The sequence below is a fragment of the Puma concolor genome, chromosome E1 (assembly GCF_028749965.1).
Source record: "Puma concolor isolate L17-30 chromosome E1, mPumCon1.1.hap2, whole genome shotgun sequence".
Taxonomy (NCBI): domain Eukaryota; kingdom Metazoa; phylum Chordata; class Mammalia; order Carnivora; family Felidae; genus Puma; species Puma concolor.
The window spans coordinates 9970998-9991949 of NC_141680.1; the positions used below are offsets into that span (position 1 = coordinate 9970998).

The 20952-nt window shown below is 40.6% G+C and overlaps 1 protein-coding gene across 17 annotated transcripts in view; it reads left to right on the plus strand.

The window, feature by feature from the left end:
* Nucleotides 1-20952, plus strand: part of NCOR1 (nuclear receptor corepressor 1) — a 161107-nt gene that overhangs the window by 75587 nt on the left and 64568 nt on the right. For 10 of the 17 annotated variants that reach the window (XM_086686110.1, XM_086686120.1, XM_086686116.1 and 7 more), the window contains 6 exons: nt 186-364; nt 904-958; nt 1622-1723; nt 10296-10423; nt 14863-15080; nt 18633-18695. In XM_086686110.1, the coding sequence (XP_086542236.1) occupies nt 186-364; nt 904-958; nt 1622-1723; nt 10296-10423; nt 14863-15080; nt 18633-18695 (745 nt within the window). The remainder of the gene's footprint in view (nt 1-185; nt 365-903; nt 959-1621; nt 1724-10295; nt 10424-14862; nt 15081-18632; nt 18696-20952) is intronic. The other 7 variants (XM_086686112.1, XM_086686119.1, XM_086686115.1 and 4 more) reach the window with 1 other exon arrangement.

Consider the following 20952-nt stretch of genomic DNA (forward strand, 5'->3'; position numbering starts at 1 on the left):
TTATTGGATATATGAGTAATTACTATATGTTAGATGTTATGGTACACACTGCTATTGACATTAAATTACATATGTGGTTTTTCTGGCTTCTATTATGATAGCTGGTCTATAGCCCTCTTTAAATTTTATTCTACATAAATTATGTTTATTTTTTGTTGTTGGTTTTTTTTTTTTTTTTTTTTCAGAATAATGAGAAACAAATGCGGCAACTCTCTGTGATCCCACCTATGATGTTTGATGCAGAACAGAGACGAGTCAAATTCATCAACATGAATGGACTCATGGAAGATCCTATGAAAGTTTATAAAGATAGGCAGTTTATGAATGTTTGGACTGACCACGAGAAGGAGATCTTTAAGGACAAGTAATTTAAACTTTAAATTGTTTTCTAATAGAAGCTCACATAAATTCGTGAAAAATATTTGGCATTCACTTGTAAATTGAACTGTTTCTCCACAAACTTGGCCCCCCTTTGACATTTGAATGGATCCTGTGGAAAGTAGAGAGTGTAGATTTGATATGATTTTCCCATAGGTTTGTAGATGGGAACAAAGTTAACAGATGAGAGCTGAACTGGGGTTGCAGAGTCATGTTAAGTGTGGTACCCAAGCTTGGGTGGTGTCTGAGTCACCTGGGGGTGCTTTTCAAAAGTCCAGATGTCTGTGCTGTACCATAGACCAATCCAGTTAGTTCCTGGTGGATGGTGCCCAGGAATCCGTGCCCTTAAAACACTCTAGTGAGTCTGCTGTTGTTCCTCAAGTTGGCAATTAGGGATCCGTGGGAAACAGTCTGTGCTAATATTTCTGTTCCCGAGGTCCCCCCCACCCCGCCTCTTTTGAAGTTGTTAAAATGTTTGTGTGTATGGGTGTATGTGTTGTTGTTTTTTTCTCTTTTTTTACTCAGGTTTATCCAGCATCCAAAAAACTTTGGACTAATTGCATCCTACTTGGAAAGAAAGGTAAGAAATGGTTTGCATTGAGAATGTTTATAGGTTTGTAGGTTTATAGGTTGCTACTTTGAAGTTTTGTGCTCTAATATACAAAAGTATTTAAATAGAATAGATTTTTAGAAAGATTCTCACGTGACTAGTATAGTGATATTTAGAATTATGTAACAAATCTTAAGCACAGAACAGTCTGATTTTCATGGTTAATGGAAAACAACCTGATACTGGATTTTCCTAGAAACACATAGACTACAGTGCGTTTTAAACCTTACTGAAGTTTTGATTCAAATATCAGAATTCTGATTTTCCTTGAAAAATTTTCCCACAAAGGATGGGATGTAGTGTCTTTGACAAAATATTTAAAGAGACATTTTGAATATTTACATGTCTGCAGTAAGAAAGAGAATTTAGTTACTCCTTAATAAGGAAGTGCTTGAATGCTTCTGATAGCTTCTGATATCTTTTATGTAATTTGGATTAGGACAACTGGAATTGTCCTTTAAAATATAAAGATAATGAATGTGTTTTTAGAGCGTAGATATGCCTTAAAATGCTAGCCATATGTTTCTCCTTAATTTATACCTTGAGAATATCAGAGATTTCCCTTGAAAGTGTTACTTGATTTTTTAAAAAAATTTATTCCTTTGGCTCTTCAAAATATTTTTTTCCTTATAGAGTGTTCCTGATTGTGTTTTATATTACTACTTAACCAAGAAAAATGAGAATTATAAAGCCCTAGTAAGAAGGAATTATGGAAAACGCAGAGGAAGAAACCAGGTGCGTTTCATTATTGTATCGAAGGTGTTTCGGGCTTGGTGGAGATACGGAGATGAAAAATGTTATAACCGGAGCCTTGTACTTATAACATGTATTGTAGGGATTGACATTTCATTAAATAATTAGGATGTTATGAACATGTTATTATTTTGAAATTAATACATATTTAATGCATTACGCCATCTACTTTGAATGTACTGGAAAGTTTCTAGTTTGATAAGATTAATGAGAAAAATTTTATACTTCTATATGATCTAAATTGTGCCTGTCAGTGGTAACAGTGATAATGTGAATATGGGCCCCATGACACCTCATTTAATAATACCATTTTTCTCAGTCCTTTTGTCTGTGAAAGGGGGCAGGTAGAATATGGGAGAAGTACAGAGAAATAGAGCGTGGTAATTAGCGGAGAAGATAGTTTACTGGAATACCGGGGACCTGACTTTGTTTCAGATTAACTTCATTTCTGGAGTTTAGATAGTTTGCGTTAAAAAGCACTTGATCTTAAAAGATAGTTTTTAATACAGCGCAGCGTACGTTTTCACAGTTGGAATTCAGTCCTTCAGAAACTTTTCTCCAAAATAACGGATCAGCAGCTGTCACAGCTCACGTGTGCGTTACCAGCGTGGCTGCTGGGACCGTGTGGTCGCCCTTGCTCTCCGCACCCAGTTTCATCTCGCACGACAGCCACTGACTGCTGATTAGTGTTCCTAAAGCTCTCCCGGTTTCCCCACACGGCCACCCTTTCTTTCCTTAGCCACCCTGCTTACCAGATACAGATTGACACGGTTCTCTCATTATCCGTAGCCATAACCTGTTGTGTTTTCTGGTCATTGTTTCCTACAGAATACCACTACCTCGCAGGACAGGATGTGATTACATATCCTTCGGGAACAGTATTTCTTGGTCAGTAAAAGTGCAGGGAGTGTTTCACGAGTCGACTGCGTGAAATGCTGCCAGAGGTTGAGTGAGCTGAGGTGTCCTAAGTGTGCATTTTCAGTGGGTTGGTGAGGGGGCCGGAAATAAGATGGTAGGGAGGGGAAGGGAGTGTGGGAGGTGAGCAGGTGGCAGCGTGCAGGTGTGCCCCGTCTGTAAGATTTGCTTATGAAGGGGAACAGAGAAATGGGCGATGAGGATTGAAAGGGAGGAAAGAGCGGCCTTGTACGCTGATGCAGCTGGTACTGTGGACGCAGAGAGAGGGACGGTCGTGGGGCTCCACCAAGAGTCGCTACCTGACGGGGAGCAAACTCAGTGTTGGCATTGAGGCGGGAAATGCTGTTCTGCTAAAAGGCACCAGGGCTTCCCACAGAGAAAGTGGAATCAAACAAATTAGCTAGAGATGCTAGAGCCCATCTGCATTTTAAACAAGTTTCAGCTACAAATTTTTAACAAGAGAGACACAATCCAGAGCGGGCTCCGGGCTCCGGGCTCCGAGCCGTCAGCACAGCGCCCGACGCGGGGCTTGAACTCACGAACCGTGAGATCATGACCTGAGCCGAAGTCAGATGCTTAACTGACTGAACCACCCAGGCTCCCTCCAGCTACAAATTTTTAACAATAGCTTTGTTCCTTCTTATCAACGATTGTTTGTAATTTGAATTGAATTGTTAGAAGTTATGTATTTCATATTTCTTATAAATTGTGTCAATTTTTCAATCCCAGAGAATGTAAGGGGATAATTTGATATTTATCATATGTTACCTTTGCAGCGTTAGCAGTCTGTTGCTTCTGTTGATAGAGGAGAAAGCTCTAGTAGGAAATTCTGTGTGATGAGAATGTCTCTGTTACCCTGAAGCATTTGTTTTCCATCCTAAAGTTACCTGGGACGCCATCTCACTGCTGTCCGTGGCACACTTATGCTTGTTAAGTTCCAGCCATAATAGCGTTTTCTCTGCACATTCTTGTTCTGTGTGCTCACACCTCTAGCGTGTCCCAGAATGCATTTACAGAACTGAAATTGTCCATATGTGCCCTCACCTTGACCCCAGCTAGGCCCAGTTTGGGGTTGGTCAGCCTTTCCATCAGTCTTTTCCCTCCCTTTTGGGTTATTACCGTGAAGATTTTTCTTCTAGTTTTATATTTTTCTGGTTGTTTCACTGGGAATTTGGGAGAGGAGAGTGTTGAATGATGGAAACATAGCACCATCTCAGACCAGAAGAATCTTATTTCTGTTTCTTTATTGCTTGTGTACTTCATTCTCTTTGTGTCAGAATAGATGGACAGGTTTCCAAAATTAGGTGGTGTTAGTTTAAGGGCTCGTGTTTGTAGAAATGGATGACATTACAGCTGATACCAAAGAAAGGAGGAGGAGGCATTGGACTTTTGAGCAGAAGACTAGTATCAGATTTTAGTAGTGGCAGGATCATTCTGGCTGCTCTGTTGAGACTAGGTTGTAAGGGAGGCTGGGGCAGAAGCAGGGAGACCAGCCAGGAGGTTATATTAATCCTGCCAGTGGCTTGGACTAGACTCTAGTGAGGGAGGTAGGGAGAACTGGTCAATTTCTGGATGTATTTTTGAAGTGAGGTAAACAGGTTTTGCTGGTGGATTGATCGTGGGGATTTGAGGACAGTTATCAAAGGTAGCCCAAGATTTGGCTTGTGGGGTTGCCATTTACTGCATAGGCCTCACTGAAGGAGTGGCAGATTTGGGGGGAAGAATTAGGACATGCCGAATTTCAGATACGTATTAGATGTCTAAGTGGAGGTGCGAGGTGGGCAGTTAGATGTAGAAGTCTGGAGTTTAGGAAACAGATCTGGGTTGGGAATGTGTATAATTTGCTGTATAGAACAAAGTTTAGAAAGACTTCTTTTTTAAAAAAAGAATCTAGGGGCGCCTGGGTGGCGCAGTCGGTTAAGCGGCTGACTTCAGCCAGGTCACGATCTCGCAGTCCGGGAGTTCGAGCCCTGCGTCGGGCTCTGGGCTGATGGCTCAGAGCCTGGAGCCTGTTTCCGATTCTGTGTCTCCCTCTCTCTCTGCCCCTCCCCCGTTCATGGTCTGTCTCTCTCTGTCCCAAAAATAAATAAACGTTGAAAAAAAATAAAAAAAAATAAAATAAAAAAAGAATCTAGTTACAAGTTAAGAATTTTTTTTTATTGTTATTTTTTTTTATTTTTATTTTTTTCAACATTTGTTTATTTTTGGGACAGAGAGAGAGCATGAACGGGGGAGGGGCAGAGAGAGAGGGAGACACAGAATCAGAAACAGGCTCCAGGCTCTGAGCCATCAGCCAAGAGCCCGACTCGGGGCTCGAACTCCCGGGCCGCGAGATCGTGACCTGGCTGAAGTCGGATGCTTAACCGACTGCACCACCCAGGCGCCCCCAGTTAAGAATTTTTAAATTGTGGTGTCTTGATTTTACCTTGGTAGGTAACAGGGATCCAACTAATTTGAGAATCACTTTACTGCTCTATTATCCAATCGAGTGTGAATCAGTAGGAATTACTGTAGGTAATCCCAGAGCGCTTAGGGCAAATTTATTTCAAGACTCTGTAGATTTCTGTTGAAGTTTATGCCTGATCCTTTCAGTTTTTACTTGGTTGCTTTTCCTACCCCCCTCCCCAACCCCCCCCCCCAAACCTCTTACCTAAAGGAGGTATTATTGACTGAGAGATTCCAAGTTTGCGAGGTTTGATTTTTAACCTGCTATCGCTGTATGGAACCTTGCATATTATTTAGTCTGAAAATGAGTTTAATCTTAGAATCCTAGAGAAACGAGACAGATAATCGTATTTTTGTTAGACTTGTGTTCAGAGATTATTATTGGCAAAAGTCTTAACTCAAAAATCCGTTAGCTACTGCTTAAACCATTTCACCGTTCAACTTCCTGGCATCCCATGATGGGAGCGAGTGTGGTTCTTCATAAATTTTAGTTGAAGCAATGAATACTTATCAAAGATTAGAAGCCAAAAGCCACTCATCAAGTGTTACTATTTGGGGTCTAGATTTATAAATAACATGCCAGGCAGTAATTTGATTCTATGTGTAACATTTTTGTTAGAGCTAAGAATTTCTTCTTACTTTCCAGCATAAACTCCCATCTAAATAAGTCTGTCACTGTGCAGCTAGAATTACTGTGGTACCTGCTTGTGACCTACAATAAAGCAAGTCATTGTTTGGAAACTGCATTCATTTCCAAATACTTGATTACCTTTCACAAGAGTTTGTTCTCTTCCTTCCTTCTGACAACATCTTCCTCTTTAAATATGTCAGCATGTTTTTAGTCCCCAAAGGTATTGAGCAAGCATATACTTATGTAAATGTAGTAATTTTTGAAGTTGGGAGCATTTCTGACTAAATTGTTAGATAGACAATGGTTAGACCGTTTTAGGCAAGTACAAAAAGTTGAGAATAAAAAAATAAAAAGTTGGGTATGATGGAAAGAGCTTTGCCTCTGTGTGACCTCCGTATCTATCTAACCCTAGACATGTCCTTTCATTTGCTGACCCTTGGTTTCTCATCGGTGAGAGAGGGAGCAGACTTCCCTTGCAGGGTTAACGTGAGAACTAGGTATGTTATATGTGTGAAGTCCCTAGAGTGTAGTATCAGGCACAAAGGGAGTGCCCAATAAATGGTAGCGACTAGTACATTTGTAGCCTTCACAGAGGGGTTTTCTGATGGTTGACAGCTTTTACTATTCAGGAACGTAGTCTCAAATTCTCAAGTGGCTTAACGGCATTAGTTTTTTAATATATATTTTAATGAGATAATTTCTGTTTACTGCCTGAACTGCTTTAAAAACTCAGTGGCTAAGGTAGGACTTCATTCTTTTTGTTTCTTGTGTCTTTCTAGTTGACTATAAGCTTGTTCTTTCAAAGGTAGTCATTTCATTTCTTGGCAACTCCCGTCATCCACCAAGTGGGAATTCGCTTATCTGTTTTCTAAAGACTCGAGCATGTGAGCAGATATACATAGAGTATCTATAAGTGTTAGGTATTCAATTAGATACAGTAGAAACACATCTCAGCATAAACTGCCTTGTTGAAACTCTGTTGAAACTGACCTTGGTCTTCATTTATCATAATTATGAAATACATAAAACTTTGGTGTTTTCATTTGGGTTTTCATTTTGTTTCATAATGTACCCTCACACGTGTAGTGCATAGTTTGTCGTTCGCCAGAAATGCTTCATGTCGTGAGATCCTCCCTAACAGAATGAAACCTCTTTCTATTTATTGACTATGAAGCGTTGGGCTTAAGGAGGGAGAAGAAACCCGGGCAGGAAGCTAATGGGAATGCCTCTGTCTATTAGGGGACCTTGTGACGAATTTCCCTTTGAAACCATGGCCTCCTGCTCCAGCCAATCTGCTGAAGGTTTTGAGGGATGTAACCTGTAACCTCCATCCCAGACCATGGGGACTGACACTTCTCTTGGCAGATTTGCCTGAAACAAAAGCAATTCCAGTCACTTCTTGTTAAAATCAGAAGTTATTCCTTACTTTCTTTAATGCGATTGGTGGTCATTACGGTGGGTCTCGATGCCTGTCACGCAGAGGGAAATGCCGACTGGACCCTCTGGCCTCCCTGCTCTCCCTCTCCACCCACTCCTGCCCAGTTCATGGGGATTCTCCCTTGATGGAGGTTCTGCTCTGGAGGTGTCACACACCTTCACAGACTGTTCAGCGACTCCATGAACTTCTTTGGATCATGTCCACGCCTTCTGCAGAATTGGGGGTTGTGCTTCAAAAGAGATCCTGCCCTCGTCTTCCCATTGACTGGTGGAAGGAGATGCTACCTTGCTTCTCAGTCCCTGGCACTAGGGAAGGGGGGGGGGCAAAGTCAGCTGTTGGCTGGATTCCAGACAGTAGGGAATGTGTGGGATTGCTTGCTTTTTTCAAAACTCTGGTTGGCATTAGAAATAGAAAAGTATTAGGGAAATAAATTATATGTTCATCAAATCTAACAGAATAGGGAACCTCTTTACTTATCTTCTGCTGAGTTGATAGCTCCCTGTCATTTCTTAGGGCCATAAACCATTTTCTGGATTATACAGCCCACTTGCAAAGGGCCAAGTTTATTGTCAGTATGCCATCTTGTTTGTTCAGAATGCCATATTTGTGGCAGGCAGGTGGCTTGAGGTTATTAGCGTTTGAAACCAGTCTTGACACCTCTGTGGCATGCTAGGGAGTCCGTCGCCTTATCAAAGTGAATAAAACATTCCCAGTTGTAAAGCAGACCTTGTCATGGTTGGAAAGTGTACGTAGGAAAATCTTCCTCGTTTCTTAGTATTTCCTAATAATAAATACTCAGAAGAAAAGGAAACTGGTACTTACCAGGGTGAGAAATCAGGAAAGTCAGATAAAGCAAGTGAAGGATCCATGGTATTGAAATGATTTAGTGAGGGGTCATAATGGAAAAGTAGATAATTTCTTCCTGATGGACTGTGACATTTCATAGAACAAAGGGATCAAAGGTCATGAAGAGGACAAATAGGATCAACAACAATGAAAAGGTGGGATGGGTGGGGCACAAGTGATTGTTACAGAGAACATTTTCTGATTTCAGGATCGTGGAGGTAAAGCAGTACCCACTGATGATGGCAATTGTGACTTCAGAGTTTAATGGGCGTGACATGAAAGTGTTTCTTTAAGTTTTATTTATTTATTTTTAAGAGAGACAGAGACAACGTGAGTAGGGGAGAGGCAGAGAGAGAGGGGGAGAGAGAATCCCAAGCAGGATCCACGTTGCCAGCACAGAGCCCAGTGGGGGCGTGAACCCATGAAACCGTGAGATCATGACCTGAGCCGAAACCAAGATTCAGACACTTAACTGACTGACTCACCCAGGTGGCCCGAAAGTATTTCAGTTGTAGGATATTTTGTTGCTAGAAAAGGCATTGTTAGGCATTTTGAAGTCGGAAGAATAATGGCAAGGCATAATGAGCCATGTGATAAAATCATTTATTTGTCCTTGGGAATATTTGAGAAGTCAGCCCATAACACCAAAAGAGACAAAAGGCATCATAGGTAGATTTCTGAAATTTGAAAAAGGAAGCAATTTTTGAAATACCAGAGTTCACCAATGTTCTGGAAGTGGCATTTGGGAGCAAGGATACAGATTCTTCTTTTTGCCATGGATTCGAGGAAGGCATAATTTCGGACCTCTTTTGGAGAGGCCAGCAAGGTCTTAGTTATCTTAAGAAAAAAGTCAGGTTTGGTGAGTAGGTAAAGGACTTTGAGATGCTATTGAGAGTTAAGGAAAATTTTACCTCAAATTAATGAGTACTTCATGTTGTCTGGTGACAGGAACAGGTAAGAGGACAGGCAGTTATTAGGAGGCAGCATTGACTTTGGCCTGGATCAGAATGAAAGATTGAGGTAGGAGGGCAAACACTTTCCAAACAACCAGAATAAGGGAACTTGTTTTTTTGCTATACCCAGCACATGTAGACACCTCTTTGGTCAAGATGCCTCCTAGGAACTGAGGATACTTAGATGATTAAGATTGGGTCCTTGTCCTTGAGACTGTAGCACAGTGAGACAGACCCTGATAACCAGTTACACGGCACCCTGTGGTAAGTGCTGCGAGCAAATGGAAACCATGTAGGGTGGAAGGTAGGGAGACGGGGCCCGGAGCTTCTTGTGGAAATCAAGAAAAGCCTCACAGGAGATGTAGCATTTTGAACTGAATTTCAGAAGCTGTGTAGGAGTTTAGTAGGCGAGGAGGGGTGGGAAGGGTGTTCCAGGCAAAGACATGTAATGCTGGGTGTGTTTAGGCGAATTCAGAGCAGCAACCAGTGTAGGAAAGGGAGGAGGATTGGAAGAGGTACAGCTGGGGCAGGGGCTGTGTGCTGTAATGTCACATGGCAGTTCAGTCCCACTTACGATAGACGGTCTTTATTTCTACATTAAATAAAAATAATACTAACACAAACTTAATTTCACCTTTTCTTTTGGAGTCACAATTTTAGCAAAGATAAAAGGTTCCGTAATCTTTTTCTCTTGTAGTCTTTGTTCATATACATATTTACAATTACAGAGTTGTAATTACAGTTTAGAGATATTTGAGTGTTTTACTTCTTTTCACTTTACTATATCCTTAGTGTGTTTTCAAATAACTTTAGGCTTGATGATGACCATAGCCATCTACTATTCATTAAGTGAATGTTCATGCAGAAGAATAAAAGCATAAAGATGTTTCTTAGAATATCATCCATGGCAATGAAAAAGTTGGAAGCGTATTAGGTATCTAATACGAAGGGGAACGGGTTGGTAAATTTCACGTTATCAGATTATAAGGTAGAATTGAAATGTTTGAGTGACAGATGAGATGTAGGAGTTACAGAAAGAGAGAACCAACCTCAGATTTCAGGTTTCTAAGTGGAATCTTAACACTTTCACCTCTCTGATGGGTCCAGACACTGGGAACATGAGTATGTGCTTTTAAGCAATACATGTGGAATATATTCAAGAGTGTTAGGCTGATTCTTAATACACTACCCCAAATTACATTGTAAGTGACTAATAAGTTAGTTGTCAATTAAATTTTTTGCAAAGATATTTATTGTAATTTGTCATCACAGTTTGAGGAGCTGTTTCTTTTACCTTTGAATCTGACAAATAGTGGTTCATTCCAGCAGCAAATTGCCCGACCCTCACAAGAAGAAAAAGTAGAAGAAAAAGAAGAAGATAAAGCAGAAAAAACAGAAAAAAAAGAAGAGGAAAAGAAAGATGAAGAAGAGAAAGATGACAAGGAGGACTCTAAGTGAGTTAAATTATTAGATATTATTCTTCTTTCTTTTTTTTTTTTTTTTTTGCATTTTATTTAATTTTGAGAGAGAGACAGAGCACAAGTTGGGGAGGGGCAGAGAGAGAGAGAGAGATATATAGAATCGGAAGCAGGCTCCAGGCTCTGAGCTGTCAGCACAGAGCTCGATGTGGGGCTCGAACTCACAAACCGTGAGATCATGACCTGAGCTGAAGTCAGATGCTTCACCGACTGAGCCACCCAGGTGCCCCTATTATTCTTATTTCTAAATAACCTATGAAATCTATCAAAGGCCTACAATTTTAGATAAAAGAATGAATGGGGTACGTGCTTTGACCATCTATAGTTATTATTTGACATAATGAAGGAACGGGATAATCTGGTAAATAGAACTTTTGGCTTAATGGACTTAATTGCCAGACATGAGATGTTACTTTCCAGAAGGCATAGACTATAATAATATATACTCATCACTGAGATCTACTGAATGTAATTTAATCCTTGACTTGGATCTTTTTGTGTGTACCTTTGATAGTTTACATTAATGTAAGAATGCTGGTAAGAATGGTTTTCTTTTCTATTAATACCATACATTCCAGCTTTATTGGTTTTATTTATCATATAAAGTAGAGTTCCTGGTTTGTTAGTGGTTCTGTTGCTGTTTTCCTGGTTATAAAAGTAATTCCTGTTCATTATCGAAAGTTAGGAAAAGAGGGGAGAATATTAAGAAGATTAACCTGTGAGTCTGCCACTTGGAGACAGCTACTGTTGATACCTTTGTGTACATATTGGGGTGGGGTGGGGGGTGGTGGGGGGCTTAGCAGCTCAGTTGGCTGTTTTTCCACCAAGGATCAGCTTGATTGAGGCATTATTTACACAGAATAAAATTCACCAATTTTAAGTGTATACGTGGATATATTTTGACAGATGTATGCACTGGTGTAACTGTGGCCCCACCTGTGATACTGTGATGTAGAATGTTCCCATCACTCCCAAAAGTTCCCACATGCTCCTTTGCACTAGGGCCCCCCGCTCCCCACACCACCCCCACCATTCCCAGCCTCTGGCAACTTCTAATCTGTTTGCCTTTTCTAGAATTTCGTATAAGTGGAGTTGTGCAGTATGTGGTCTTCTGTGCACGGCTTCTTTTACTCAGCGTAATGACTTTGGGATCCATGCAGGTTGTTGCATGTATCAGTAGTTTTAGTTTAGTAGTTTAGTTCCTTTTTAATATCTGTTGTATTACTTCCGTAACCCTCTTGGAAATACCGAAGGTTTACCTGGTTTGTGACAACTGCAGCCCACATCACTTAGTATGGTTGCTAAAGAGGTGGATGCTCATGCCATTGCCATTCTGATTTTGGCACTTTAGGAAGACGACTCTTAAATTTGGTTTTGTTAGTTGTTGAGGTAAAACATTTACACTCCCACGTGGTCAGTGGTTCTCATTATGGAACGGCCATATCTTGGTTTTTACTTTTTTCTTAAAATCTCTATTAACAAGCATTCATTTTTTAGTGATGTGAGCTAGCTCTTATAGAGGATGCAAAAATACGTAAGATGTATACCATTCTCAAGTAGTTTATGATCTAGTAGGGGAAAACTAGGGAAGGTAGGTGCAAGTACCGTTTAAGAAATGAGCAGAGCCAGTAAAGGATGTTGGGAGATTGAGAAGAGGTCAGGGTTACTTCCGTCTGGATAGTTCAGAGGACTTTCTGCAGGAGCTAGTGGTTAATGTGGAAAGAATACAGGGAATAGCATGAATTGATGTGCTGCTATGAGAAATGGCAGATAATGGTTTCATTAGACTGGGACACAGGATGGCTGGAGAAGGAAAGTGGAAGGTGGATTGGGGTTACATTATGTACAGCCTTAGTGAAGCTAAAATAGACTTTGTTCAGGAGGTTGTGTTAGGAGTTGTTTGGGAGTAGGTAGCGGTTTGAACGGATGGAATGGTTTCTTGCCAAAGCTATTCTGCTAGAATATTGACCCACAAGAGGCAAAGAATGAATGGATTGGAGATGTAGGTCAGGGAAGAGTGGTTTGGGGTACCAAGGCACTGATACGGAAAGTGGTAGTAGAAATGGAGATGGTGGAACGAATGGGAAAAGTGTTACTGAGATGTACTAACCAAACCTTGGCATGAGGTCACGTATAGGAAGTACAGAAAGAGGGGAGGAGCTAAAGATGATGTCAGTTCTGTAAATGTGAATGAATATGATCATGATTGTCCTCTTAGCGGCGAACGATGAGAGCATGGGGTGGAGCCGGAAGCAGAGTGGTTACGGCCACGTTTTTCGATGTGTCGAGCTTGTATTGTTGAAGAATCCGGGGGTGGTGTTGGGAATTCCAGCAGATACTTGGGAAGACAAGTCTGGATCTTAGGAGCTTTAGGAGATGTGAGGTGTGAGTCTGAAGATACAGACTGGGAGTTGTCCCAGTGGAATAGATGAGAATGGGGTAACACACAGAGATTTAAGGCCAGGGCGAGCCTTGGGAAATCAAGAGGAAGAGAGGAAAGAGAGCCAGAACAGCTGCAGGGATGCTAGGAAAGCATGAAGTCCTAAAAGCTCAACTGAGAAGGATATAAAGAGAATTGCCCGTAGGGTCAGTTGCAGCAGGATGATTAACGTGACAAGAATTGAGAAAAGTCATTGGATTTGCAATTTGTAAGTCCTTGGTGACTCCGCCCTCCCCACCCCCACCCCCACCCCCACCCCCATTGGTGACTTTTGACAAAACAACTTTAAGAGGAGGCTTAAATAGCCAGATTAGTAAGGGAATAAAGAAGTGAAGAGAGAGGGCTACATGGCAACTTCAAGGGCAGTTTAGGACTGAAGGGGAAAAATTCTTGAAGAATTATTTTGGGGGGAAAACGGTAACTTGGTAAGCTACAACAGATCTTTGCTTGAAGTAGATAAAATTTGAAAATCAACACCTTCCATTAAGCAAAAGTAGTTGAGTCTTTGAGTATCGCCACCTGTCCACGTTTGCAAAAATGTTCTTTAAGGACTTTGTTTTTAAATCTAACAGCCCTGCGAGGTACACAGTACAGAGAATAGTCCTTCCAGTACTGCATGTAGTACTGTTGCTAGTAATAGTAATGACCATTTATCGATTGATTGGTTGATCGATTGTTTAGTTTTTCCTAAGTGCTGGAGGGAGGTTTATCCTTAATAATAGCAAACACACATAGTTTACTGTGTTCCAGGCACTATTCTGAATATTTGATACGAATGAACTCCTTTGATCGTTAAAATAGCTCTATGGAACATACTGTTTATCATCCTGACTTATAGCTGAGAAAAACTGAGGCCCGTGGAGGTGAGGTAGCTTCTCAAGGTCATCACATGGCAAGTAGATCACACAGCTCTCGTACCAACCCTGACAGCCTGGCTCCAGACCGTTCTCCCAACCACTGGGCAATACTGCCCCATTTGCACGTAATTAGTATTGCAGATGGTTGAGAATATTGAGCCGGGTTTAATGACATGGTATGGTAGATTATTACCGATGGAATTTTGGGCTGATGGTGGGGGTTCGGAGCTGACAACCAAGAATTCTTGAAGATATCTTTTGGTGCAAAAAGGTGATTTTGTTAAAAGCACGGGGACAGGACCTGAGGGCAGAAGGACTATGCTATAAGTGTGGGGGTGACTGCTTTATGGAATGGGTTGTGGGGGGCGGGGGGAGATAAAGTCTGGAGGGACTTCCTAAAGGGATTTTCATATGCTAAAGACTCACAGATTATTGGATGCCTAGCTATTGTCAAGCTGAGATTGTTCCCTCTAGCAAAGCATTAACATTAAGACCCACAGGGAGTGCCTAGACTTTAGGCTATTGTTGGGATTGCCTTTTTCTTGTAAACTGGTGAAGTCTCTTACCAGTTTAAATGTTTGGTTTTTTGTCCTTTCCTGTTTTGGGGCCACCAGGAGCTCCTGAGGAATACTGCGCATATCCCACTTTGGAAGGGGGTGGTGCTAGCTTGTGCTTGGCCCTCAGCTGGCCTTATGGTCCTTCATCATTACTACGGAAAGGGCCTCCGTGTCAGCCTCTCCATTTCACAGAGGGGAAAGCTTACCTTGGAGCAAAGGCAAGAAATCCGGACTCTGGACTGCAGCTCTAGGGGCTTTTCTGCATCCATTTTCCTCAGAGTGCTGTCATTTTCCTCAGAGTGTAATAGGTGATTTGAAATGCGTTTGAATTTTAAGCCCATTAATGAATAAAATAGACCTTTGTGAAATATCTTAATTTGAGCTAGTCAGAACTCTTCAAAATTGGGGTATAGCAACATTTTTCATAAATTTTATTTTGAGTAACTGAGAAGTTGGGTAATTGTATTTAAATTGTATTAAAAAAAACCTCGAAGCTGCAACCTCCTTAGATATACGCATTCTTCTAAATCACACAAAATTTTCATTTCCTTTTGCTTCCAGAGAGAATACCAAGGAAAAGGACAAGACAGAAGGTGCCACCGAAGAAACGGAGGAGAGAGAGCAGGCCACACCCCGGGGGCGAAAGACCGCCAACAGTCAGGGCCGCAGAAAGGGCCGGATCACCAGGTCCATGACCAACGAAGCCGCGGCTGCCAGTGCTGCGGCCGCTGCCGCCACTGAGGAGCCCCCACCGCCTCTGCCACCGCCACCAGAACCCAGTGAGTGGGCGAGATTGAACAGGCCATAATTTTGTTTGGGATTCTCTTTCAATGCTCAGGTAGAGCAGGAGGGACCCCTGGTATCCAGGATCTAGAAATACTCTGAAATTCTGGCCTTTAAAAATTTTTTTAAGTTTTTATTTTAATCACCAGGTCCTCCTTAATCCCCATCACATATTTCACCCATCTCCCCACCCAGCTCTCCTCTGGTAACCTTCAGTGTGTCCTCTATTGCTAAGAGTCTGTTTCTTGGTTTGCTTCTCTCTCTCTCTCTCTCTTTTTCCTTTTGCTAGTTGGCTTTGTTTCTTAAATTCCACAGATGAGTGAAATTGTATTGTATTTTGTCTTTCTCTCTTTCACTTAGCATTATATTCTGGCTCCATTCATATTGTTGCAGATGGTGTGATTTCATTCTTTTTTATGGCTGAATAATATTCTCTTGTTTGAATAATATTCAGATGTGGTATGCCATCTTTATCCACTCATCAGTGGATGGACACTTGGGCTGCTTCTGTATCTTGGCTGTTGTCAATAATGCTGCTATAAACATAGGAGTGCATGTATACCTTTGAATTAGTGTTTTTGTATTCTTTGGGTAAATACCCAGTTGTGGGATTGCTGAGTTGTAGGTTAGTTCTACTTTTCACTTTTTGAGGAACCCTCATACTGTTTTCCACAGTGGCCGCACCAGTGTGCATTCCCACCAACAGTGCACGAGGATTCCTTTTTCTTCACATCCTCGCCAGCACTTACTGGTTTTTGCGTTTTTGCTTTTAGTCATTCTGACAGGTGTGAGGTGATCTTTCATTGTGGTTTTGATTTGCGTGTCCCTGATGGTGAGTGATACGAGCATCTTTTCATGCATCTCTTGGCTGTCTGGATGTCTTTGGGGAAATGTCTGTTCATGTCTTTTGCTCATTTTTAAATCGGATTATTTTTTGGGTGTTGAGTTTTATAAGTTCTTAATATATTTTGGATACTAACCCTTTCTCAGCCATGTCATTTGCAGATATCTTCTCCCATTCCATAGGCTACCTTTTAGTTCTGTTGATTGTTTCCTTTGCCGTGCAGAAGCTTTTTATTTTGATCTAGTCCCAATAGTCTATTTTTGCTTTTGTTTCCCTTGCCTCAGGGGATCTATTTAGAAAAAAGTTGCTACGGCCGGTGTCAGAGAAATTACTGCCTGTGCTCTTTTGTAGGATTTTTATGGTTTCAGGTCTTACATTTAGATCTTTAATCCATTTTGAATGTATTTTTGTGTATGGTGTAAGAGAGTGGTCCAGTTTCATTGTTTTGTGTGTTGCTGTTCAGTTTTCCCAACATCATTTGTTGAAGAGACTTTCTTTCTCCCTCTTTGGTATTCTTTCCTGCTTTGTTAAAGATTAGTTGACCATATAGTTGTGGGTTTATTTCTCGGTTTTCTGTTCTGTTTCGTAGATCTATGTGTCTATTTTTGTGCCAGTACCATACTGTTTTGATTGCTAGAACTTTGTTGTATAACTTGGAGTCTGAAATTGTGATGCCTCCAGCTTTGCTTTTCTTTTTCAAGACTGCTTTGCCTATTTGGGGTCTTTGGTGGTCCCTTACAAATTTTAGGATTGTTTATTCTAGTCTGTGAATTTTGTGTATTTTGATAGAGAATGCATTGAATGGGTAGATTGCTTTGGGTAGTGTAGACATTTTAACAATATATGTCCTTCCAATCCATGAGCATGGAATGTCTTTCCGTTTCTTTGTTTTGTCTTGAATATCTTTTATCATTATGTTATAGATTTCAGAGTACAGATCTTTGACCTCTTTGGTTAGATTTATTCTTAGGTATCTTATTATTTTTGGTGCAATTGTAAATGGGATTGTTTTCTTATTTTCTCTTCTGCTTCATTATTGATGTATAGAAACGGAACAGATTTATGTACATTGATTTTATATCCTGAGACTTTACTAAATTTATCAATTCTAGCAATCTTTCGGGTTTTCTGTTTATAGTATCATGTCATCTGCAAACAGTGAAAGTTTTATTTCTTCATGGCCTTTAAATTTTTTAGACTTTAATATCAATGTGTTTTGGAAAAGATCCGCCCCAACCTTGCTATCTTAATACAGTGGTTTTTCTTTTGACTTAGTTGTAACCTTACTGTGTATGCCACTTTTTCTGATGTTTTAACTTGGTGTATATTAGAAATATTTTCTAGTTTCTAAGCGATCTTCATTTTTCACTTTTTGATGGCTGTGAAATGTTGGCATTATGTTCCCTGAGGCACACAATTTCTTGAACCATTCATTCCCCGTTGGTGAAAATCATGATTAGGCTGTCCCCATCTCCTGCCTACCGCCCCACCACCTTTAAACTAATATGATAAGAGTCTACGGAAAAAACAAATCTTGAGTCGCATCGCATTTTTTTTCTGTTAAATTATTTTTTATAGAAATAAATTATCAGCCAAGGGAATACTGGGGCTGGGGGTCCAAGTGTTTTTCTCTCTTTTACTGAGTATTGTCTCACTAGTTTATAAAGGAATTATGTTAATGATGTGTACCATCAAAATTGTGAAGACCATCAAAATCAGTGATACCAATTTTATCATAATGTGAGGCAGGAAAGAAACCAGGTTCTGGGGATGGCGAGGAGGATGGAAGGGAAGTAAGTAGACAGGCACACAGGGCCAGGTCATGATGGACCTTGTTTAAATTAATCCTGCTTTGCTTACAAAGTGGGAGCTTACAGAGGTTTTTAAATAGAGGCATGCTGTAATTAGATTGGTGTTTTAGAAAGCGAACTGGTGACCGTTGTGGAGGTCAGGTTGGAGAGAGTAAGGGCTGGAGGCGGAGGGACCATCTAGAAGGGCGTCATTGTGCATGCATGCACTGGCCCAGGCAAGAGGAGGGTGGATTCAGATCAGAATTGACATACGTCCATGGATGTGAGTAGTAAATGGGAGGAAAGATTAAAAAATTGGTTTGAGGAGCCTGGTAATAATTTGAGTGACTGGGTGGATGATAGTGCTGTTGAGAGGGGGAACATAGCAAGAGCTCATTTCACGTGTGATAGTCTTTATTTCCTTTCTAAACTAAAAGAGAAAGTGTTCAGTTCGTGGTCCATCTGTGTTTACTAGCCGTTAGAAAATGATGGACAGAAGGGCCTCTGGGAGTGAGGAGGAGATGGGGGTTTAGAGAACAGGAGAAAACTGGACAGGAAGGGGGAGCGTGGTTTCTTCTTTGACACCTCAGGAGAGGAGGGACGGAGCCCTGATAACGTGTGCAGGCACTTGGCGAGGCGGGACTTCTTAGATAAGAAACTAGTGATGTTCAAACATGAAGACATGGATGGAGCTTCAAAGAACATTGCGAAAGATCTAATACAGAGGTTTTGAATATTCATTCCCCTTGAGTTGGTGGGGGAGAGGCTGCCATCATCTTGTTTCCATAGTTGACTAGACCTTATGCCTCAAACAGGCTTTATGTCAGATAAATAGGTTGGGGCCATATAATCTGTGAATGAAGGATTGATCTTAGTATTTCTCTGCCTTATTGGGTTCTCTATCTTTATTTCAGTTTCCACAGAACCTGTAGAAACCTCTCGATGGACAGAAGAAGAAATGGAAGTTGCGAAAAAAGGTAAACGATAGTACTTTAGATTCTAAAGAGTTTTTGTTTTTGTTTTGGTTTGGTTTGGTTTTTTAAGGTTATTAGTAATAAGTCAGAGGGACCCAATTTTTTTTTTAATTGCAAAAAAGAGAACATTCTTCTACGGTGGTAAACAGAATTCAGAAGTAGACTCGGGTTCTTTAGGATGGTATGGTACCTTCTCAGGTACCTCGCTGCGCCTTGGTTAAGAGGCCCACTTTGGAGGGATTGAAGGTTCTCTGTATGGTTTTATTTTGAATGTTATTTCATTAGAGAGCAAGTGGGCTATTTTCACTTTTCCAGAATAGCTGTGATTAAATGCTATTAAAGCTGTTTTAGAGGGTATTTTAATATAAAGAGTCTATATTTTCTGTTATTTAAAAGTTAGATTTAATAGCATGGTACATATTTTTTTTCAGTGTGTATTTGGTAAGGCATTTGGTTATAAACTAGTAAGAAATTGCACCATGATTCAAAGGAGAGGGCATGGACTTTGGAGCCAGACCAGTGTTTGAATTTTGTCTCTGCCACTCATCGCTGTGTGGCCCTGATCTTACTTACTCTGGAACATTATGAATCTTGTATTTTCTTGTGGTTGCTTATTAATGTAGTATAATTTAAAATTGAAGTACAGTTTCTAATAGGATAAATAATTGGTTTATAAATAAAAAATAGTTTGTTTTCAGTAAACTAATTCTGAGAAAGAGTAGCCAACTTTCTGGGGGTTAAGTATTTACCTTAAAGTTCTGAAGAGAAATTATTGTAAATGGGTTGACCTTTTAGTGACACATTTCAGATTTATTTTTTTTCTTTTTTAAAAGAAATGTTTTTGTTTTACATTTATTTAGTTTTGAGAGATAGAGACAGAGCATAAGTGGGGGAGGGGCAGAGAGAGAGGGAGACACAGAATTGGAAGCAGGCTCTAGGCTCTGAGCTGTCAGCACAGGGCCTGACACGGGGCTCAAACTCACAAACCGTGATGAGATCAGGACCTGAGCCAAAGTCAGACGCCCAACCGACTGAGCCACCCAGGCGTCCCCAGATTTATTTTCTATGTAAATAGGTAGGAATGATAACATTTAGGAATCCTATAAACCACCTTTACCAAAAAAATACAGCAGTTTAAAGTTTTCTGTGTTCAAAATATTTTTATTTGACGTTTATTTGGCATGATTAGCAAATTTGTGATTTGCCATGATTACATGTAAAAGATTCACATTTGTTCTCATCTTATTATCAGAATGTCATAGTGGAGGGGCGCCTGGGTGACTCAGTCGGTTAAGCTTCTGACTTCGGCTCAGGTCATGACGTCATGGTTCACGAGTTGGAGCCCTGCGTCGGGCTGTGTGCTGACAGCTCAGAGCCCGGAGCCTGCCTTGGATTCTGTGTCTCCCTCTCTCTCTGGCCCTCCCCTGCTCATACTCTCTCAAAAATAAATAAAAAATTAAAAACATTAAAATAAAAAAAGAATGTTCTAGTGGAATAGGTAGATGTTGGCTCCATCACAGGGCGATCTTTTTCCGGTAGCTGCAGCTCCATGTGACTGTTTAGCCTCCATTCAGCTCTGTTCATGTGTCAGGCAAGATTTGGAAGTTATCTTCCAATTGTCATTAGTAAGGAAGCTACTTGAAAAACTGATGTCTTCCTGTAAATTGTCGAATTTGTACTAGAAAATTCCTGTTTGGGTACACCTGTATCTAAAGTATATCCCTGTCTGTATAGCTCTCTGTATAGCATTTATATACTCACATTCCTTACAGTAAGATAGGTATGTGTATGTATAGATATAATTTGACTAAAAAGTGCTAGATTGCATAGGTTTCTGTGATGCATTGTATTACAACAGGCTTTTATCTAAAAAATTTTTTTCCTAACGTTTATTTCTAAGAGAGCGTGAGGGGGGGAGGGGCAGAGAGAGAGGGAGACATAGAATCTGAAGCAGGCTCCAGGCTCCGAGCTGTCAGCACAGAGCCCGATGTGGGGCTCGAACCCATGAACTGCGATATCTTTACCTGAGCCGAAGTCAGACGCTTAACCGACTGAGCCACCTAGGTGCCCCTACAACAGGCTTAAGAAAAAACAAACAAACAAACAAACAAAAAAACTGGTTTATTTTTTTGAGAGTATTTCTTGATTATAACTGAAGATAGGCTAATTATAGTCATATATATAAAGATATATATATGTGTATATATATATATGGTCTTTATCTTGTGTTATTTATATGATTACTTTATTAACTTTATAT